The 20,194-nt window shown below is 59.7% G+C and overlaps 1 protein-coding gene across 36 annotated transcripts in view; it reads left to right on the top strand.

The window, feature by feature from the left end:
* Positions 1-20,194, top strand: part of KIF1A (kinesin family member 1A) — a 113,727-nt gene that overhangs the window by 85,254 nt on the left and 8,279 nt on the right. For 15 of the 36 annotated variants that reach the window (XM_045368098.3, XM_045368120.3, XM_074010753.1 and 12 more), the window contains 8 exons: positions 2,362-2,467; positions 4,786-4,812; positions 13,076-13,099; positions 14,551-14,665; positions 16,747-16,880; positions 18,105-18,166; positions 18,583-18,728; positions 19,482-19,682. In XM_045368098.3, coding sequence (XP_045224033.2) covers positions 2,362-2,467; positions 4,786-4,812; positions 13,076-13,099; positions 14,551-14,665; positions 16,747-16,880; positions 18,105-18,166; positions 18,583-18,728; positions 19,482-19,682 — 815 coding nt within the window. The remainder of the gene's footprint in view (positions 1-2,361; positions 2,468-4,785; positions 4,813-13,075; positions 13,100-14,550; positions 14,666-16,746; positions 16,881-18,104; positions 18,167-18,582; positions 18,729-19,481; positions 19,683-20,194) is intronic. The other 21 variants (XM_045368125.3, XM_045368110.3, XM_045368122.3 and 18 more) reach the window with 3 other exon arrangements.

Genomic DNA, 20,194 nt, shown 5'->3' with positions numbered 1-20,194 from the left:
TCCAGGGTTGACCGTATCTTTACTCAGCTTGATCACCTCTGCAAAGCCCTACTTCCAAATAAGGTCCCATTTGGACGTCCTGGAGGGCAGGACTTCCATGTATATTTTTCGGGGTCACAATTCTGCCCATAACCATCACCAAAGATCTTGGACACTCTTTCTTCCATGACCTCATGTTTTGAACTCGGGTCCACCAAATGTTTCCTTTGCTAAGGTGGAAAGAATTTGTCTTCTCAGTTTTCATTCAAGGAGGCAGACAGTCATCCATTCAGTGTGTCACTAGCATGAGGCCAGCCCAGCCCTGCCTTGCCCGACATTGCCATGGCCGGGCTCGGTGACCGCTCAAGGTGACTTCCCTGGGGCTGGACTCGTCACCCTGTGTCCCAGTGCAGGACTGTAAACAGGAAGTTCCAGGCACACCAGGATACATGCTTATGTTTTACAAGTTTTGTGTCTAATTTCACATGAATCAGAAAGTCATGGAACAAGCACCCGAACCCTCCTTTCAGAGGTTGTTTAGGGCAAGCCTAAAAGAGTGAATTGATTTACAGGCAGAATGTTAGCAAATACACAGCTTATGGACCCGGCCACATGGTAGTTGAGGAACGATCCCTGGGGCACCACTGCCCCATATTCTGAGTCCTGGTCTCACTTCCCTCAAGGCAGACAGGAGAGAAGGAAGCGGGGAAGCTGGATCTGCATGGTTGAAAGGACGCATCCCCCGGGCCTCAGCCCGTTGCCCCTCAGACCCTGCCTGCTCAGATCCCACATTCTTTTCCCCACCTCCTTTCTAAAAATGCCAACAGGAGTGTCTGTTTATGTGGGGTGGGGGGAATCAGGGATGCTATTTAAGGGGATATGGGGAGATATGGTATGGACCCCAGTGCCCCCCTTCAGGCTAAGGGGTTTGGGCTCAGCCTCTCTGGGCTTCATAACTGAGCAGCCCTGTGATTGGACTCAGGGCAAAGAGCAGCCAAGTCACTTTCTGGGGAGTACCTAGCCTCTCTCCTGCTCCTCACCTGGGACCTGATCTCACTGTTCACAGCCTTCTCCGAGCTCAGCATCCCTCCCAAGAGGGCCATGGGACTTTCCAGCCCTGTGAGTTGGACAAGACTGTGGGCACAGGGTCAGTGAAAGGGATGAAAGTCAAGGAGAGACCCCAGGTGTCCATGAGCAGTGAGTGGGTGCACCCTTGGAGGCAGGGGAGGGAGTCGAGGTGCGGACAACAGAGGCTCAGGACCCCAGCCCAACCCCTGGCACTCTGCCCAGACCAGCGGGCTCATGGGTGTCAGTTTTGTGGGCCAGGTACTTGGTCAGACTCAGAGCAGACTGAACACCGCTCAAGTGCAGGCCCCGAGGGCTGGGAGTGGCTGCACTGCCCTCCCCGAGGGCTGGGAGTGGCTCTGCCCAGGCAGCAGTCCCTGCAGCTGAGCTGCTTCTCTGCCATGGGTGCTGCCCCGCATGGACCCAGAGGGCCCTGGCATAGGGAAGGGCACTTTGCTGGGATCCACCTGCCTCCTCCCAGGACCAAGGTGCTGCAAGGTCATGGGTCGGAGTTCCAGCAATGGGCTGAGGCAGGCCCAGTGTGCACCTGTCAACACAAAATCCTAGCATGTCCTGGGTTTTGTCTTGTCCATGCGTGGTGGAGGAGAGGGAAGCCTGTCGTTCCTTCCTGATGCAACAAAGAAAATGTGCACATGTTTGTTTACTCCTTTGAATGAGCAGAACTGTCACTGTCTGGCCAAGAAATTACTAGGTGAAGCCACTAGGCAGTTTTCCTGCCTGATAACAGCTCTGGTGTCTTTCACAGAGACAGACAGACACCCCAGTGCATACATCTTAGCGGGCTCTCCTGGAAATGCCCCTTGTAAGAAGAGGTTATATGGCACAGATAGTGTCCTCTCCTCTCCCCTCCCATCCCTCCCCTCCTCTGCTCTCCTTTCCCTGCCTCCCTCCTTCCCTCCCTCCCTCCCTTTCCTTGTTATTATCATTATTTTTAGGTGTAAGAAGAAGCAGGAACACTCCTCCTCTGTGTCTTGCTTAGCCTTCCTTTTCCAGCAGTCGGGAAGGCCTATGGTTTCCAGGCTAAGCACCTGCATTTGTCAGTGTGTGTACGGGGGTGTTCACTGTGGCCGAGAGACAGACAAGAAAGACCGTGGAGCAGTAACTGCACATGGCCCCTGGGTCGCCGAGGACCCTGCAGGGCCTCCCTGTTCCCCCTGGCACTGCCTCTGACCAATGCTTTAGTGACCACGTGAGGAGCTGGCTTGCTGACAGCACCCTCACCTGAGGCAGCCAGCAGGGCCCAGGGTCCCACCTGCCCCCTGGGAAGTGACCCGTGCCCCGTTGCCTTTTCTGCAGGCCGCATCCGAAACACTCCAGAGACTGACGAGTCCCTGATCGACCCCAACATCTTGTCTCTCAATATCCTCTCTTCCGGATACATTCACCCAGCCCAAGATGACCGGTGAGTCGGAGACTCCCTGGAGACAGGGCCCAGGGCATGTTCCCAGCCTGCGAGGCCCTTGGCCAACCCGGCACAGGGTCCAGCCACACAGCGTGACCCGCTCAACGCTCTCCTGTCCCTCCCTCCTGGCACCTGCAGGAGCTGCGCGGTGAGGGGCTGGTGGCCTCTGCGCCCCCGACTCCTCGTTTGTGCACCCCGTCGCTGGTTCAGGCATCATCCCCATGCCCGTTTGTTCATCACCAAGCAGAGGGGCCAGCTCAGGGGCTGGAGGATGAGCTGAGTGCTGTCCTCGGGAGTTTCGTTGTTGGGTGGTGTGGGGACAAGTGGCTGTATATCCAAGGACCGTGCTGCTGTGGGCAAGTCAGTGGCCTCTGGCAGGTGTCCTGGGGCTAGGGGTCGAGCAGCTGGGGTGGAGCACCCACAGGCACTGCTTGGCACAGGCCCCTCACCACCAGGCTGCTCCTTTCTACACTCCCTTGCATGGCCAAGACCCCACAATCTGGGCAGTCCCAGTCCGACCTCATTTGGGCTGGGGGTTCAGCGCTCTGGGATGTCTGTGGCAGCTCTATCGGGGTCTGCTGGGGTTAGGGGATGGGAGAAGGAGGCAGCCCCTGCGGTTGGCCTGGGCAGGTGGCTCAGCACTACCAGGCACAGCCCTGGTGGGTGGGGATGTCCCTCGGGCTCCACTGCATCCCAGATGCTGCCTTCCAGGGGCTTGGGGAAAGTGGGGCGGGAGCTCCAGTGTCCAGTCCCAGCTGATCCCTGGGGGCTCGACCTGACTCATGATGCACAAACCCAGAGGGGACCCTCAGAGCTGGAGCCGCGGGTGTCTCCATGGCTGTGTTTGTAGGAAAACATCTTTGAGGGCCTCCCTGCAAGGAGAGTCAAGGTCATAAGGAAGGAGGGTGCTGGGGGGCATCGTCTCCTATTCTTCTGACTTGGGTCCAGACAGAGCTTGGTTTCATCAGAAACACCCAGAAAGTGAGCTATTGGGGCTTAGCACTGCAGTAAGGAGGGTACTGCAGGGGCAGCCAGGGCAGGGAAGCTGGATAGTCAGGGTGGGCATAGCACTGAATAGTAGGGGGTGGGGGTTGGACAGAGACCTGGGCAGGGCGGATGCAGCTCTGGTCCCAGCTCTGCCTGTGGCCTTCCAGAGGGAACTTGCCCTGCACTCATGTCCACAGGAGGGTGGAGAATTCGGGGGTGTTCTATGTGGAGGTGGTGCCATGATGGGGGGAACACGTCTGGGACAGGGGCAGGTGAGACAGACCAGGTGGGATGGGTCGGGGCTTGGGGGCTTCCTCGTGCCTTGCTTCTCCTGCCACCATGAGAATGCTCCCTGGTGAGGCGTGGAGAAGGCCTGGAGCCCCCAGCACGGGCACTGCCTGCAGGGTGTGGGCTGCTGTCCCTGGGCTGTGGGGGACCAGGAACTGGAGTCGGGGGTGGGGCCCAGAAGGGCAGGTCTGCTATGTGAGATGTGTTTTGGATCCTGGGAGATGACCTCATTACCTGATTTTCCTGACCTCTGACCCTCCCTCAGCCCAGGCAGCTCCTGGGGTGGGGTGGGCAGGGCCTCCAGCCCCCCAACCCCACCTGCTATCTCCCTGCACAGAGGGCTGAGTTTCTGAGGTCTTCCTCAGATCAGCTGCCATGGGTGACATAGGAGGGAGCAGCTCATGGCTGGACCTCAGGCCCCTGTTCCTGGAGGCCCGAGAACCTGTCACTGAAGGGGCTTTGGCCACACGCCCAGAGGGCTGTGAGACATGGGGCCGGTCCCACGGTGCCTCTGGGGTTGATGCAGTCCTGTGCTGGGGTCGTGGCCCTGGGTCTGAGAAAGAAGGAAGGCGCGTTGCGTGGGCGTGGCCTCCCCGAAACGGCTTTGGCCCTCGCTTGGCTCCTGCCCGTGCTGGCAGCTCCCTCCCCCAGCCCTGCCCTAGAGCAGTCTCGGGGACTGTCCTCTGCTGGCACCCCCAGGCAGGCACCATCCTGTGGCTTGGCTGACCAGGCTAGTGGGCCTTCCTGTGCCATGGACGGTGCTGGCGTCCTCAGCCCCATGCGGGGCCGGGCTGCTCCAAGGCCTCTCTCTGCGACATGCGGAGGCTCAGGAGCCCCGGCTTCTGGCTCTGGCCTGGGGCCTCGGCCGCCCATGCGCTTTGCCATGGCCTTGCCTCCCACCTGCTCCCAGGCCCTGTGCTTTGCAGCCTCCCCGGCTCAGAGTGGGCCTGTGGCCACAGGCTGCTTCCCTCTGCCTGTCCCCTGCCCTGCTCCCGCTGCGCTGCCCGGCCCTCACTAACCGTGTGATTGTTTGTGTTTTGCAGGCAGTTTCTTGATTCGGACATACCTAGGTATCATCTGTGTCCCTTGGTTTCATTTCAGCCTCTTCTTTCCTCCCTGCTCCTCCCCTGACCGCCCCCCACACCCCTGAGAAGTTAACTTCCGGCTTTCTGGACTCCTCACACACGTGCTCACCTGTCCTCCTGTTCCTCCCGTCTTCTTTCTTTTTATTCTCTTGGAATCTTGGTTTGATTTATTTATTGCTTTCCCACCCCGTCCTCTTGGCTGAGTCCCTTCTTCCCCAACTCCTGATTCTGGCTGCTTTGTAGTTTCCTGCTCCCCAGTAGACACTGGCTGGCCTCCTGCTCCTCCTGCCCCAGCCTTGCCCGCCCCGCACCACACCTAGCCCTGTGGATGGGCGTGGCATCCCGCACGCTGCTGGCTGGCCCGCTGCCCTTGGCTGCACCACCCTGTGAGGACCAGCCCCACTCCCCTCTCCCTGCAAGGGGCCTTAGCAGGCAAAGCCGTGAGCACAGGGGATGGGGAAGGGCAGACAGGAGCCAGCCCAGGAGACCCTCACACTCCGGCACATTCCACAGCCTCTCGTGAGTCCCTCGCCTGGCCAGGCCAGGAGGAGGGACAGCGGCTCCAGCCACGCTCCTCTGGTTGTGGCCACCAAGCATCCTTTTGTGGAAGTGGCGGGTGGTGAATTCATTAAGAGACCAGAGAGTCCCAGACTCAGGTTGTCCAACAGATTCCCTTTTCCCCGGCTGCAGTGAGGCCCCCGCCCATGCCAGCCTGGGGCAGGGAGTCGGCGAGACCCTGGGGATGGAGGGCCTCCAAGTCCCTAATCCAGACACTGGTGAGAACTCGAGTCTGTTCCAAATGGAAGGTCAAGGCTGCCTGCTCCTGTGTCCCTGCATGACTGTGGCCAGCGTCACGGCAGTTATCCTGTGGGGTGGTGTCTGTGAAGTGAACTGAGTGAGCAGCAGAAGGCCTTTCAGACCAATGTTGGGCCTTTAAGCGCTGCAGTCGGGAGGTGTGAGGCTGCTCCTGGCACAGAGGCCCAGGGCAGTGGGGCTTGGCCAGCACTTTCTGAGGCCACATCCTTGTCAGTTCATGTTGCTATGGGTCAGGACAGATGATTGACAACTGTGACTAAGGGACCGTGGCCAGGAGAAGACTCTGCCCAGGAGTGGCAGGGCCAGAGTCCCCATTGGCATGGTCCCTTGAGCATGTGCACACACACCTCTTTCCATGAACAGATCTTTTCCGAAGGCTGCTGCACCAGCTCTCCCTGGGGACCTGGGTGCAGCAGAGACCCTGTCAAGCAACCCTGTGATGGTGGCTGCACTGAGGAGGGAGCACAGCCCTGCAGGGCCTGAGCGGGGCCTCCCTCTCCCTGCAGTGAGTCCGGCGGGCTTGCAGGAGGAGGAGACGGCATCTGGCTAGCTGGTCCTGGAGTCAGCTGGCCTGCCTCTGGGAGTTTCCCTATGCTCAGAAAGATCTGGGTTTGGGGAGCCCATCAGCTTGGGCTCTAATTTAGGAGCTGTTTTCTGGGCACGGGGAGGTTTCCGGCCCGTCAGTGTGATCTCATGGCAGGGATTGTCTGTATTTTGTTCAAGTTTGAGCTGTGCAGTGTTTAGGTCCCACACCCTCTGCACATTTGAGGGGATGCTCAGGCTGGTCCCAGACACCCCCAGGTATAAATAAACGTTAGCACCGCCAGGAAGGCTCCTGTAACGCAGGCAAACGGTGGCACTGTGGGAGGAGAGGAACTTTCCCTCCCTCGCCAGCCCCTGGGCTTTGGGGGCCCATGTACCTGTACCCGAGTGAGGGGTTGGGCCTTCTTGTGGCTGTTCCCCCATTCCAGAATGAGCTTGCCGGCCCACACCCCATGGGCAGCAAGCTTGGGACTTGGCCTGCGTAGACCTCAAGCTCAGGGCGTGAAGAGGGGAGGAGAGGGTGGTGTCGGAGTCCTGAGAATCAGACTTGAGCGTCCTTCCTGGGGCCCTGTTCTGCCAGGCCTGGTCTGCCAGACCGTGATGGGCAGTGCTGTGGACCAGCAGGTGGTGGGTGTGGTGCAGGATGTCTCATCCCAGACATCTGCAGTGGGCAGGGACCCTGGGGCTTACAGTGGAGGCATTTGCTGACTGTGTGGATGTGGATAAGCAGGGGCTCTGGTAGAGCCTTGTTTCCATCCCCAAGAGTGAGGATGGTGATAGCCCCTGTGCTGAGCTGTGGTGAGAGGAGAGAGAGAGGATGCTGGGGAAGCGCTTGGTGAGGGCCAGCACCTGTCACTTTCTGTGTGTGAGTCACACTGTTGGTGTCACCACTGCCTAGCTGGCTGTCACTGTGAAACTCCGTGGTTCCTGAGCAAACGTGTCTGTTATCCCAGTCATTACCATTGTGCTCAGGGGGCCGCACTGGGAAGCTGTGGGTGTCTCTCATACGCATGCGCACACGGAGTGCGGGGTGAAGACGGGGTGTATGTGACGTACTCCTTGTTTGTAGAGAGATTGGCTCCAACCTCCTACCCTGTATTCCTACATCTTACCCAGGGTCGTGTAGGCTGCCTGCCCCAGGGCCACAGGGGTTGACCTGCCTGAAGCAGGAGTCAACAGGGGCCTTCAAAGCCAGGGTGTCTCCCTGAGATGGTGACAAGGAGCCAGGGAGCAGCAGGACACGTGGCCACCCTGGCCGCCCAGCAGCATGGGGCTCGTTTCTCCAGAGAAACGGTCCAGCTCTGATGTCCTGAGGCTTCTCCAGCCTTGTCGGGAAGGTCCAGCGGCAAGCTCAGTCTCCCCTCTGTCCTTCCCTGCTGTGCCGTGGTGGGGCTGCAACGTTCACCCACACAGTCATTCATCTTTCACGTGTGCCTCAGCCACTCATGTGAGCCCACATCCTGTGGGATTAAAGGCAAAATCAGGAAAAGTCTGTCCAGGCGGGTCAGAGCCTGGCCAGGAAGCTCATTCACCCTCTCATCCCTCCCTCATCCCCTCATCCCTCCCTCATCCCCTCATCCCTCCCTCATTCCCCCTCATCTCCTCATCTCTTCCTCATCCCCTCGTCCCTCCCTCATCTCTTCCTCATACCCTCATCCCTCCCTCATTCCCCCTCATCTCCTCATCTCTTCCTCATTCTCCCTCATCCCCTCATCCCTCCCTCATTCCCCCTCATCTCCTCATCTCTTCCTCATTCTCCCTCATCCCCTCATCTCTCCCTCATCCCCTCATCCCTCCCTCGTCCCCTTATCCCTTCCTCATGCCCTCATCTCATCCCTTTCTCATAACCTCATCTCTCCCTCATCCATTCCTCATCCCTTACTCTTCCCCATCCCCTCATCCCTCCCTCATCCCTCCGTCATCCCTCCCTCATCCCTCCCTCATCCCCTCATCCCTCCCTCATTCCCCCTTATTCCCTCATCTCTCCCTCATTCCTCCCTCATCCCTTCATCCCTCCCTCATCCCCTCATCCCTCCCTCATCCCCTCATCCCTCCCTCATCCCCTCATCTCTCCCTCATTCCTCTCTCATCCCCTCATCCCTCCCTTATCCCCTCATCCTCCCTCATCCCTTCCTCATATCCTCATCTCTCCCTCATCCATTCCTCATCCCTTATTCTTCCCCATCCCCTTATCCCTCCCTCATCCCCTCTCATCCCCCATCCCTCCCTCATTCCCCCTTATCCCCTCATCTCTCCCTCATTCCTCCCTCATCCCCTCATCCCTCCCTCATCCCCCCTTATCCCCTCATCTCTCCCTCATCCCTCCCTCATCCCCTCATCCCTCCCTCATCCCCTCATCCCTCCCTCATCCCCTCATCCCTCCCTCATCCCCTCATCCCTCCCTCATTCCCCCTTATCCCCTCATTTCTCCCTCATTCCTCCCTCATCCCATTTCTCCCTCATCCCTTCCTCATACTCTCATCTCCCCCTCATCCATTCCTCATTCCTTATTCTTCCCCATCCCCTTATCCCTCCCTTATTCCTGCTTATCCCCTCATCCCTCCCTCATTTTCCCTCATCCTCTCATCTCTCCCTCATCCATCCCTCATCGCCTCTCATCCCCTTATCCCTCCTTCATCCCCTCATCCCTCCCTCATCCCCTCATTTCACCCTCTCTTCCCTCACCCCCGATCTCCTCATCCCCTTATTAGCTCCTCCGCTCATTTCCTCATCTCCTCCCTCCCTCATTCCCTCATCCTTCCCTGATCTCTCCCTCCTCCCCTTACCCCCTCATCCCTGCATTCCCTAATTCCCTCACCATCTCCTCCCCTTACCCCCAATTCATGCCTCCCTTCATTACCTCCACCCCTTTTCCCTTCATATTTTCCTCCCCTCACTCCCTCACCCCTTAATCCCCTCATTTCCTCATCCCCTCCTCCCCTCATTCTCTCCTTCCCTGACCCCCTCCTCCCTTCATCTTTCCTCTCCTCATGCTTCATCCCCTCCTCCCTTCATGCCTCATCCCCCCTCCCCTCATATCTCATCTCCTCCACCCCTTATTCTCTCTTCCCTTCATCCTCTCCTGCTCTCCTGCCTCCTCCCCTCCTCCCAAATCCCTCATCCCTCATGCCCTCCTTCCCTTCTTTCATTATCCCTCATTCCCTCCTCTTCTCATACCCTCTCCCTCATTCTCTCCTCCCTCCCTCCCCACTCCCTCCTCCCCTCCTCCCTTCATTCCCTTCTCCCCTCATCCCCTCCTCTCCTAATCTCCCCTCCTGCCCTCATCCCTCCTCCCTCCTCCCCTCCTCCTTTCCTCCCCTTAAGTCTCCTCCCCTCATCCGTCATCCCCTCATCCATCATTCTCTCCTCTCCTCCTCCCCTCCTTCCTCATCTCCTCATCCCCTCCTCCCCTCCTTCCCTCATCCCTTACCCTCCAATCCCCATAGCAGGCACTAACCAAGCAGGCTGTGTCCTGGCCCTGTGGCACAGCAGTGATGGGCACTGCTGGTCCTTGTTCCGGAGCCAGAGTCCAGTGATGGTGTCAGCCAGGGCAAGGGGACTGTGGGGATCTTCCCAGTGGGGAGGGCTCACCAGGAAAGAGTGAGCTTGCCTGAGCTGGGGGCACAAAAGCAGAGGTGGAGGGGAGAGTGGAAGAGGCCGAGCCCCTGACCTGGCACTGCCTCTGAGGCCAGATCTGGTCTAGGATTCTCCTTCTCTGAGGACAGCGACCTCCAGGGCCATGCCGTCCGGTGGAGGTGGTGGGGAGCAGTGACATGCTGGTTGTCTCCCAGCTGGCACGGCTTCAGGGGTGGCACACGGTTGGGGCGCCAGCTCTGGCTGTCAGTGGCTGCAGCCCAGTGCTGCTGGTGGAGCCCGGGGCCAGAGCCGCATCCGATGATGCTCAGAGTCCATGCATTCCTCAACCTGTGGGGACAGGATGCAGCTCTCTCCAGCTGCGCCCCCACCCCCTCCCTGCTTCTGTTGTGCCTGTGCCTGGCATCTGGCATGCCTGGCATGTGGCATGCCCACCATCCCAGCCCCTATGTCTAAGTCCTTGGTGGGCTTTGAAACCCAGCTGCAAGGGACCCTCCTCCAGGCAGGCTTCCTGACTCCACCCACTTCCTTCTGGCCTGCCTAGCTGTAAAATCTCTCTGTCTCTGTGTGGATCTACTGCAGATTTGCCCCCAGGCCAGGTTTCAAACTCTCAAGGGCACCATCAGGCTTCCCAGTTGTACATTTCCCCACAGGACAGATCCCAGGGGCAGGGCTCAGTCAGGCGAGGAGGGAGCCTGCAACTGCCCTCAGGGGGCTGGGAGAGTGGGGCCAGCATTGACCAGGACTCAGGCTGGAGGTGGAGAGGCTACAGAGCTGGCTTAGGCTGTGGCCCTCAGGGGTGCCTGGCCCAGCCTGCTCCAATTGGCTGGGCCCTGTGCGAATGCTGCTTCCAGCTTTCATCCCAGAGACAGACTTGGGCTGCCTGTGTTCTCTGCTCCATTCTTCGACTGCTTGGTGGGTGGTGCCACATGACTGTGTTGTGTCACGTCCAGATCCTGTGAACCGTATCCCTGAGGTCGGGGTTCAAGCACAATCCCCTGCTTTTAGCTGTGTGTTCACATTGGATCAAGTCTCCTGCTGGGATCATGTTCCCCACGAGTGAGGAGGGTCTGCCCTGGCTGCCATCTGTGGCCTCAGCCTGGTGGATCACCTCCCTGGAGGATCACCTCCCTGGAGAACCTGGGCCTCCACATCCGGGCTGCATGTTTCCTCTTGTGATGATTCTGAGGGTTTGGCAGCTGTCACGTGGCATAGAGTGAGGGGGGCTTCAGGGGACAGGGCCTGGGGCAACCTCGTGCCCGCTCCTGGAGTGGGGGTCCTGGAGTGGTCTCCAAGGCCCTCCCAGCCCACATCCTGCAGTTTTTGCCATGGCAGGGTGATCTTGGCCACCTCTCAGCCTTCCTGCGTCTTGGTTTCCTGCTGTATGATCGCGGGGCACCTGTCAGTGGTTCCCATGCTGTGCCCTGCAAGCTTGGGGGGCCCCAGCTGGCAGTGCGGGTCCCATGTGTGTCCTGTGTGGGTGAGCTGCTACTCTGCCAGCCTGCTCCACTCCCATCCACCAGCCGTTGTCCCCTCTAATCTCACTTGGGATCTGGGTAAGACCTGTCCTCCTTCTGTAGAGGCTTGAGGGGAGTAGGGGGAGTAAAGAATGTTGCCAGGGACCCTCCTGGCCTGAGATTCCAGCGTCTGCTGCCCGTGACCTGGTGGAGCCAGGCAGGATGTGGGTCAAGGGCTGGTTGAGAGGCATTTTGGGTGCAGCTCCCCTGGGCAGAGTGGGAGGCCTCTGGGGCTGACCAGCAGTTTGGAAATGACCTAAGGGCAGCACCATGGCTGTGCCCATGTCAGACCCTGGTCCGGCTGGCCATCTTGGCACCTGGGGGATGGGACAGTGGTATGGGAAGACCCCGTCCCTGCTGTGCACAGAGTCCTATAAGGCCCCCTCCCACCATTCTCTCCCCAGCTCACATGTGAGACTCCACCACAGTCAGGTTCTCAGAGAGATTCTAGTCCACTGGGGTCTGAGCAGGGCAGAGCCACATGCTACCTGGACTGAGAAATTCTCTGCTAGGACCCTCGGGGGGTTGTTGTGGACCTCATGTGGAAGTGGGTTCATGTTCTACTTACAGCCCCAGGCCTGGCTCCAGCAGAGTCCACTTGCTCTAAGGAGCAACCCCTGGCTGAGCCTTGGGGTCTTGCCTGCCTCGCTGGGCTTGTTCCTTTGCTGTGTCCCACTTGGGGGCCAAGGAGCCCCAGGATGGGGCAGGGACATGGTTCCTGATGACTGAGGAGTGCCTGGGCTGGGAGGACCTGGTGCTTTCTGAAGGGTGCACAGAAGGGAGTAGGTGCTGATGCTGGAAAAGACCTGCTGGTTCTGATCCTGGGGCCAAGGGGTGAGGGATGGGTGGGCTGTGTCTCCACACAGAGACGGAAGAGAAGGAAGGGGAAGAGAAGCAAGCTGAGGCCCTTTAGGGACTTTGGAGGCAGAAGATAGAGGGTCCAGCACGGGACCAAATGCTTGGGCCCAGCAGGAGAGACAGAGCTGTTGGGAACTGCAGGTTGGGCCTTACCCAGTGCATAGAGGTAACGAGGATGATAGCAATGCTAGAATGTACTAGATAGTGACGTATACCAGATAGCGACGCTGACGTATACCAGATAGCGACGCTGACGTGTACCGGATAGCGACGCTGACGTGTACCGGATAGCGACGCTGACGTGTACCGGATAGCGACGCTGACGTGTACCGGATAGCGATGCTGACATGTGCCAGCTCCAGGTTGTGTTCTCATCGTGCTCAAGTATTAGCTCATTTAATCTGCAAGACATCTTGAGGTAGGGGCAATTACTGCCCCATGGTACTTGCAAGGAAATGGGGCACAGAGCTGTTGGTGACATCCTGAGGCCATGCAGCTGTGAAGTGGCTCTGCGGTGTTCCAGGCGGTCTGAGGCGCTTGTTCCGGGCCAGGCTGCAGTGGCTCCAGCCCTGGCCTACAGCCCAGACCCTCCACAGGATCCCGCAATGTTCCAGGAGAGGAGCAAATCCCTCCAGGCCTTTGTCCTGGCTCCCAGGCATCCATCTGGTCCGACTGAGGACAGACGCAAGGCTCTCACTGCAGACCCCAGGGAAGGGGGTGTCTGCAGGGCCAGGGCCAGGGGCCCCACATGGGGCTTGCACCCCAGCCCAGTGTGCAGCGAGAGCTTGGGGGCCGTGAGATCCAGCGTGTGCCTGCAGAGCTCCTAAGTTTTCTGCCCTGGGTCTTGTGCCGGTGCTTGTTCTGACGTCTCCATTTCTTCTGTGTGTGTACGTGTGTGTCCTGGCTGCCTCCACCTTTAGCGTTTCATTGGGAAATGACACTAGGTACAGCTCACTTTTCTCTTCCGCCCTTGCTTGGTCTGTCCTCTTCTGCTCTTCCGAGTTCCTTTCTACTCGGCGTCTGCCTGCTTCTACGCCCTTTCTCTGACCACCCACTGTCCTTACTCTCCCGGGATTGCTCCTCCGTGACGTGTGTCTGACAGCAGCCCTCCCTGGTCCCTGCTTCCTTCCACACCCCCGACTTGTGAGACCCATGCCCTGCATCCCAGACCATGCTGTGTAGTAGACAGGGCAGCCCGGTGCCACCTGGGCTCCACCGCGGTTTCTGGAGGGGCCCGGCCGCCTTGGAGCCTGCGTGGCCGCCCAGCTGTGTGTGTTGATGTCTCTGAACTGTGTCCTTGTGAGGATGCTTGGAGGGGAGCTGGGCGAGGCTGGGCGGGTGGTGGGTGGGGGAGCTGAACCTGCTGCTCAGGGTCTGCAGAGTGGCCACACTCTGGATTCAGGCAAATTGTCCACCTTGGCTGTGATCAGTCCTCCCTGTGAGCACCAGGCCTGAGGAAGGAGTTCAGTCACTCCGCCATCCAGAGGGCTGCAAACAGGAACTCTCACGTGACAGAAAACCCTGTTCCGGAGTGGAGGGCACCCGAGGCGTTTGCAGAACGCAGTTCAACCCCATGGGGATGTACAATCCCAGGCCCCTGGGGTTGGCCCTGAGCCACCCTGGGACAGGGTTAGCGGGCAGCTGGCTCAGGCTGTGCTCACCCTAACTCCAGGTTGGAGATCAGGGACACAGCGAGGCCGCCGCTGTCTCCCATGTGCTAACAGAGAGACACTCTTGCACACGGCCTCGTGGCAGCCGCCCTGCCTCCATGCCAAGCATCCTCCCCCCGGGGCCTTCCTCTGCCCGATGGACCAAGGATGAGTCCATTGTCAGAGGAGATGGACCATGGAGGTTTTTGTCAAACCCGGGCAGGTCCCCTTCAGGTCCAGGGAGAGATGGTGGTGCCTCCTTACTCAGACTGAGGCTGGGGTGGGCCCGGTGCAAGCTCTGCCTTCTCCCTCCCTGCCTCTGTCCTTCCTCTCTTCCCTGCCCGAGTCCTCTCCTCCTGCCCTCCCCTCTCTCTTCCCTGTGTTCCCCACGTCCCAGTTCCTTGTCCTGCCTCCCTCTTCCCTTCCCTCTCTGCCCTTCTTGTTCTCATTCCCTGCTGCCTCCTCTCCTTCCAGCCTCAGCGTGACAGCTGGGGCACCATTTGTGGTGGAGCTGGGAAAATGCTGGGCTCGCCCCCATCAGGGCGTCTAAGAGACGCTACTCTCTGGGTCCTGAGTAAGGAGGGACCCGTCTTTCCTGGTACCGCTGCCCGGGCTTCCAGCCTGTGTCCCCGGCCGCTCCCTTGCGGCTGCCCCACGTCTGTCACTCTGTCTGTCTGCATGTCCCCAACCTGACTGAGAGCAGCCCCCATGCCATCAACTTCTACTTCATCTCTGCTTCCTTTCAGGACCTTTTACCAATTTGAGGCTGCGTGGGACAGCTCCATGCACAACTCTCTCCTGCTGAACCGGGTCACCCCTTACCGAGAGAAAATCTACATGACGCTCTCTGCTTATATCGAGGCAAGGCACCTATGCCAGGGCACGCCACCAAAACCACCCAGACCCGAAGCTTGAGGTTCTTGTAAGCTCTGGACAACCCCAGATGACCCAGACGACTTCTCAAGTTCTCAAGTTCCTGGGTTAAATTCATGTGCCTTTTTGGAAAAAAACAAAAACAAAACTGGACTCTGCAAGGTTGAATACAGAAATCCATGTGCATTTTTTTTTTTTTTTTTGAGACAGTCTCACTCTTGTCGCCCAGGCTGGAGTGCAATGGCGCAGTTTCACTGCAACCTCCTCTTCCCGGGTTCAAGCGATTCTCCTGCGTCAGCCTCCCAAGTAGCTGGGATTACAGGTGCCCACCACCACTCCTGGCTAGTGTTTGAATTTTTAGTAGAGATGGGGTTTTGCCATGTTGGCCAGGCTGTTCTCAAACTCCTGACCTCAGGTGATCCACCCACCTCGGCCTCCCAAAGTGCTGGGATTACAGGCGTGAGCCACCGCGCCCGGTCTCCATGTGCTTTGAATGGCAGTTAACTCACTCTGCTAAACTTAGTGTGTGGGTGTTGTCCTTGGGATGCAAGATGGCTGCAGCACCACCAGACATTGTGTCTGCGTTCCGGGCAGCACAGAAACAGAAGTGTCCCATCCCCACGGCCCCCCAGGAGTCTGCAGTCCACAGGCTGTGGCCAGACCTGGGCTGTGGCCTCCCTTCCAAGTGCAAGAGGCAACTGGAAGTGTGGGCGTTTGTTGCTAGTCATCGTAGTGAGGGAGAGGGAGGATGGGGAGCAGTGGGTGGGGGCATCTGCAAGCACATCCCCTCTCCTTAGTTAGAGCCAAATTATTCCGGCTTCACATGGGGATGGCATGACCATCTCAGCAGACGGTGGTGAGGTTGTGCTAAGGAGATGTTGGCAGAGCTCTTCCCAGCGAGTGCTTAGGACTCTTCAGCTGGGCATAGCAACTGCCCCCACTTCAGGAAGACACAGGGGCCAGCTGTTTAGCAGTCACCATGTCACCCACCAGGAAGTCGTTTTCTGTGGTGTTTGAGTTAAAATGCGCGTGTTCAAACAAGACCTGGTTTGATCCTCACAGACATTCCAAGGTTGGGGAGGGTGTTGCCCCAATTTTTTTGTTTTTTTGGGTTTTTTTTTTGAGACGGAGTCTCGCTCTGTCACCCAGGCTGGAGTGCAGTGGTTGGATCTTGGCTCCACTGCAACCTCTGCCTCTCAGGTTTACACCATTCTCCTGCCTCAGCCTCCCAAGTAGCTGGGACTACAGGCACCCGCCACCTCGCCCGGTTAGGTTTTTGTATTTTTAGTAGAGACAGGGTTTCACCGTGTTAGCCAGGATGGTCTCAATCTCCTGACATCGTGATCCGCCCGTCTCAGCCTCCCAAAGTGCTGGAATTATAGGCTTGAGCCACTGCACCCGGCCTGTGTCGCCCCAATTTTATGGTAAGGCAGCTGAGGCCCGAGCAGTGAGCCTGTGCCTGGGACCCTCGGGGTCCCACACGTGGAGACCAGTCCCTCATGTAGCCCAGGCGTGGACAGGGCTGTGGCTGCCTGTCACGTGGAGACCAGTTCCTCGTGTCGCCCAGGCGTGGACAGGGCTGTGGCTGCCTGTCACGTGGAGACCAGTTCCTCGTGTCGCCCAGGTGTGGACAGGGCTGTGGCTGCCTGTCACGTGGAGACCAGTTCCTCGTGTCGCCCAGGTGTGGACAGGGCTGTGGCTGCCTGTCACGTGGAGACCAGTTCCTCGTGTCGCCCAGGCGTGGACAGGGCTGTGGCTGCCTGTCACGTGGAGACCAGTTCCTCGTGTCGCCCAGGTGTGGACAGGGCTGTGGCTGCCTGTCACGTGGAGACCAGTTCCTCGTGTCGCCCAGGCGTGGACAGGGCTGTGGCTGCCTGTCCCCAGTGGGGTTTGACTCCAGGGCAGGAGCAGAGACTTTCTCCTGCCTGGGTCCGGGCCACACCTGAGACCCTGGGAAGGCCCTGGGGCTGCCCATTGGTGCTGGGCATTGTGCCCCAGGAGAAGGCTAGAAGGGCACCTGGGCACTTGGGGTGTCCTTGTGCCTGAGCCCCGCCCCCTGTCTATCTCAGATGGAGAACTGCACCCAGCCAGCCGTCATCACCAAGGACTTCTGCATGGTCTTCTATTCCCGCGACGCCAAGCTGCCAGCCTCACGCTCCATACGCAACCTCTTTGGCAGTGGGAGCCTTCGGGCCTCAGAGAGGTAAGCCCCTAGGGGTGAGGGCCACAGGGACTCCCACCCTGGTCTCGGTGCAGGCCAGGCGGGACTCTGCCTGGCAGCGGTCCTTGGGCCACCCGGCAGCTCACCCTGTGTGAGGCCCGGCCACACTCCTGGCTGGCTCCCTGTGCTCAGTCCCCTCCTGCTCACCCCAGATGGAGACTCCGTGGAGGCCACGGTTCCTGCAGGGTACACCAACACCTGTATGAGGGACTTGAGGGCCAGCCTGCGGGGGACGGGAGGAGGGGCAGGCAGTCTCACTGCAACCTCCGCAGTGGTGATCCTGGGGCCACACCGTGCCCCACTGCCGGTGACCGTCTTCCCTGGGGACCACAGGAACCTGTGCCATGGGACTACCCATAAGGCACTGAAGGAGAAGCTGGATACATGGGCGGTGCCTGGAAGGGGGCTCTGGACACAGCTTCCCACAGAACGTGCTGGGTGGCTCTTCTTGGAGGCTGTTGGCACCTTGGGGAGCCAGAAACCAAACACCGGGACCAGCCATGCTTGCGTGCTGACCATGTCCTTGCGTGCTGACCATGTCCTTGCATTCTTGGGGGTGGGGGAGAATGAGCCGGAATGTCAGGGCCCTGACAGCAGGGCCGCCGAGGCTACCGGGCACCCATGGCTACCTTCAGTGGGTCTACCCATGGTCTGCCACATGGACCTGGTATCCAGGTTCACACTGGGCACAGCTGGGAGGAAAAAGCCTGGGGATCAGGACCCAGTGTCCTCGAGGGCTGACTGTGGTCATTCTGGAAGTCACTCAGTAATTGTGCAATACTGCCAACCTGTCTGTGGGAGGGTGACCGCGGTACTCTCAGAATCTGTCCTGGGCACAGTGGGGCTGCTCTGTGGGGTTTAGGGCCTGCGGGGCTCTCGATGCCCTGGAGGGACTGGAGATGCCAGATGCTGTGCTCATGCTGCCTGTGTCTCCCCTGGGCTGGGACAAAGCGGAGGCTGCTGTGGGGGCAGGTCACAGCCCCATGGGCACCTGAGCAAGACCAGTCAATACATCTTTTCTCTGGGGGCCGGAGGGGGTCTGGGATGAGGACTCTGAACAGGGGCTGTAGCTCAGGGACCTCGATGCCCACCACCCCAGCCAGGCTGAATGTGCGGTTGATGGTGGGGAAAGTCAGCAGCCAGGTGGGCTGTGTATCCCCACTGCGGGGCCTGGTGACTACGTGTCACTCCTTCTACTCCCTGCAGTAACCGTGTGACTGGCGTGTACGAGCTCAGCCTGTGCCACGTGGCTGACGCGGGCAGCCCAGGTAGGTATCTGCCCTGCTCTCACTGGGTGGGTTCCTGGCCTGTTCGACCTCTGCCCACTCGGGGTGACCACAGCTAAGCTGCCATTTGCAGGGGGATCCCTCACAGAACACAGGCACTCACCTTGTGGCTTCTGGAGTTGTTCCGAGATGGGAGGAGAGTGAGGGAGGAGAGTCAGGCCTGCTGGCTTCCTCGGGTTCCCAAGGCACAGCCGAGATGGCCACGGGACGCCGGGCTGGATAACTTCCTCTGGAGGGGGCCTGCATGGCTCTTTGGGCCCCAGGGTGGACCAAGGACCAGGGGAAACTCATCTTCACCCCAGAGGGGAGGCAGTTTCAGAGGTGGGTGGACCTCTAGGGTGGGTGGGAGGAGCAGCCGCCCATCAGGTCGGGATGGGGTGTCCTCATCCTCCATCCAGGGATGCAGCGCCGGCGCCGGCGAGTCCTGGACACATCCGTGGCCTACGTCCGGGGCGAGGAGAACCTGGCGGGCTGGAGGCCCCGGAGCGACAGTCTCATTCTGGACCACCAGTGGGAGCTGGAGAAGCTGAGCCTCCTGCAGGAGGTGAGGCAGCCCCAGAGGATGAGGCCTGCACGGTCGTGTCCACGTGGCTTTGTCTGCAGAGCGAAAACGGGAGAGGGCCCAGTGCCTGGTGCCCGCTGGGGGGCAGCACAGCCCGTCGGGAGTCACAGCCACCTGCAGGAGGAGCATGTGACGCTCCAGTGTGCACCGTGGGGCTGTGGGCGTGACAGAAGCACGGCCAGTGTAGCGCAGAGGCATGCTCTGGAGTTACCGAGGGAGACTCTCAGGCATATAGACAGACGCCAGAAAAGGACCCGGAAGGAAAGTCACAGGCCCGGGCTGCCCTCTGTGGCTTTGATCAGGGAAACCAACATGCAGCATCTAGGCACTGCCTCGGGCCGAGTGTGGGTGACACATGACATGTGACGTGTGAGATGCGTGAGGCCAGGGCCGTGCCCACCCCTCAGCCCTCTCCCGAGGCCTCCAGCACTGCAGGGCAGCACAGCCCTGCCCCACAGCCTGGCGCGTGAGATGCATGTGTCCGAGAGGGAGCAGCTTGCTTGCTGGCCATGAAGGCGGCAGGGCTGGGGTGGGGGCTGAGTGCTGTCAGCCCTGGAGCGCCAGGATCTGTTCCCTCATTTCACAGCTGAGGGCCATCAGTCTCCAGTCTTAGCCCAGGGGAAGGGGGGGCTCTCCAGGAGTCTGCCCACAGGGTCATGCTGCTGCTGAGGCTGAGCCCAGCTCCAGAGGTCGCCCCTGAGGTGCAGCAGGTAAGGCCTTGTGTCCTGTCTGAAGGTGGAGAAGACCAGGCACTACCTGCTCCTGCGGGAGAAGCTGGAGACCACCCAGCGGCCTGTCCCGGAGGCACTGTCCCCGGCCTTCAGCGAGGACTCTGAGTCCCACGGCTCCTCCAGCGCCTCCTCTCCACTCTCGACTGAGGGCCGCCCATCACCTCTGGAGGCTCCCAACGAGAGACAGCGGGAGCTGGCTGTCAAGGTGGGTCCAGCTGGTGGGCAGCACAGCCGTAGCCCCAGGCCCTCAAGGGCCCTGAGTCATTCCTGGGCAACTCCAGCAACCCAGCCTTGCCCATGGCTGCTCTGGTTAGCACCACAAGGAGCTAGGAGCTCGAAGGGTCCCTAGGGTCCCCTTGCCCACTGATTCCACCCCACCTACACTGAAAGTTGGGTGCCTTTTGCAGCCTCCCTTCCCAAGTGATGATTCGCTCTCTCTTGAATACCTGTGCTGATGGGGAGCTGACCACTTCCACCCACAAGTGGCTCTTTTGGCGGCTTAACGGGCCTCTGGGAAGGCCTCCTGTACTGGAGGCAGCACTGCCTCTGGCCCTCACACCAGGCGCTGAGCCTGAGCCTGACCCTGGGAGGCTTCCTGGGCTCACCCAGTGATGGGCGGGGTGGAGGTGCTGTCCACCTTGATCCACTGTGCTGTGGTGTCGGAACCCACCTGTGTCTGGGGAAGGGTGGGTAGAAGAGCCTGCAAGGCTGGCTGAG

Source organism: Macaca fascicularis, chromosome 12, assembly GCF_037993035.2.
Source record: "Macaca fascicularis isolate 582-1 chromosome 12, T2T-MFA8v1.1".
Lineage (NCBI taxonomy): Eukaryota > Metazoa > Chordata > Mammalia > Primates > Cercopithecidae > Macaca > Macaca fascicularis.
This window is presented reverse-complemented; position numbering and strand designations above follow the sequence as displayed.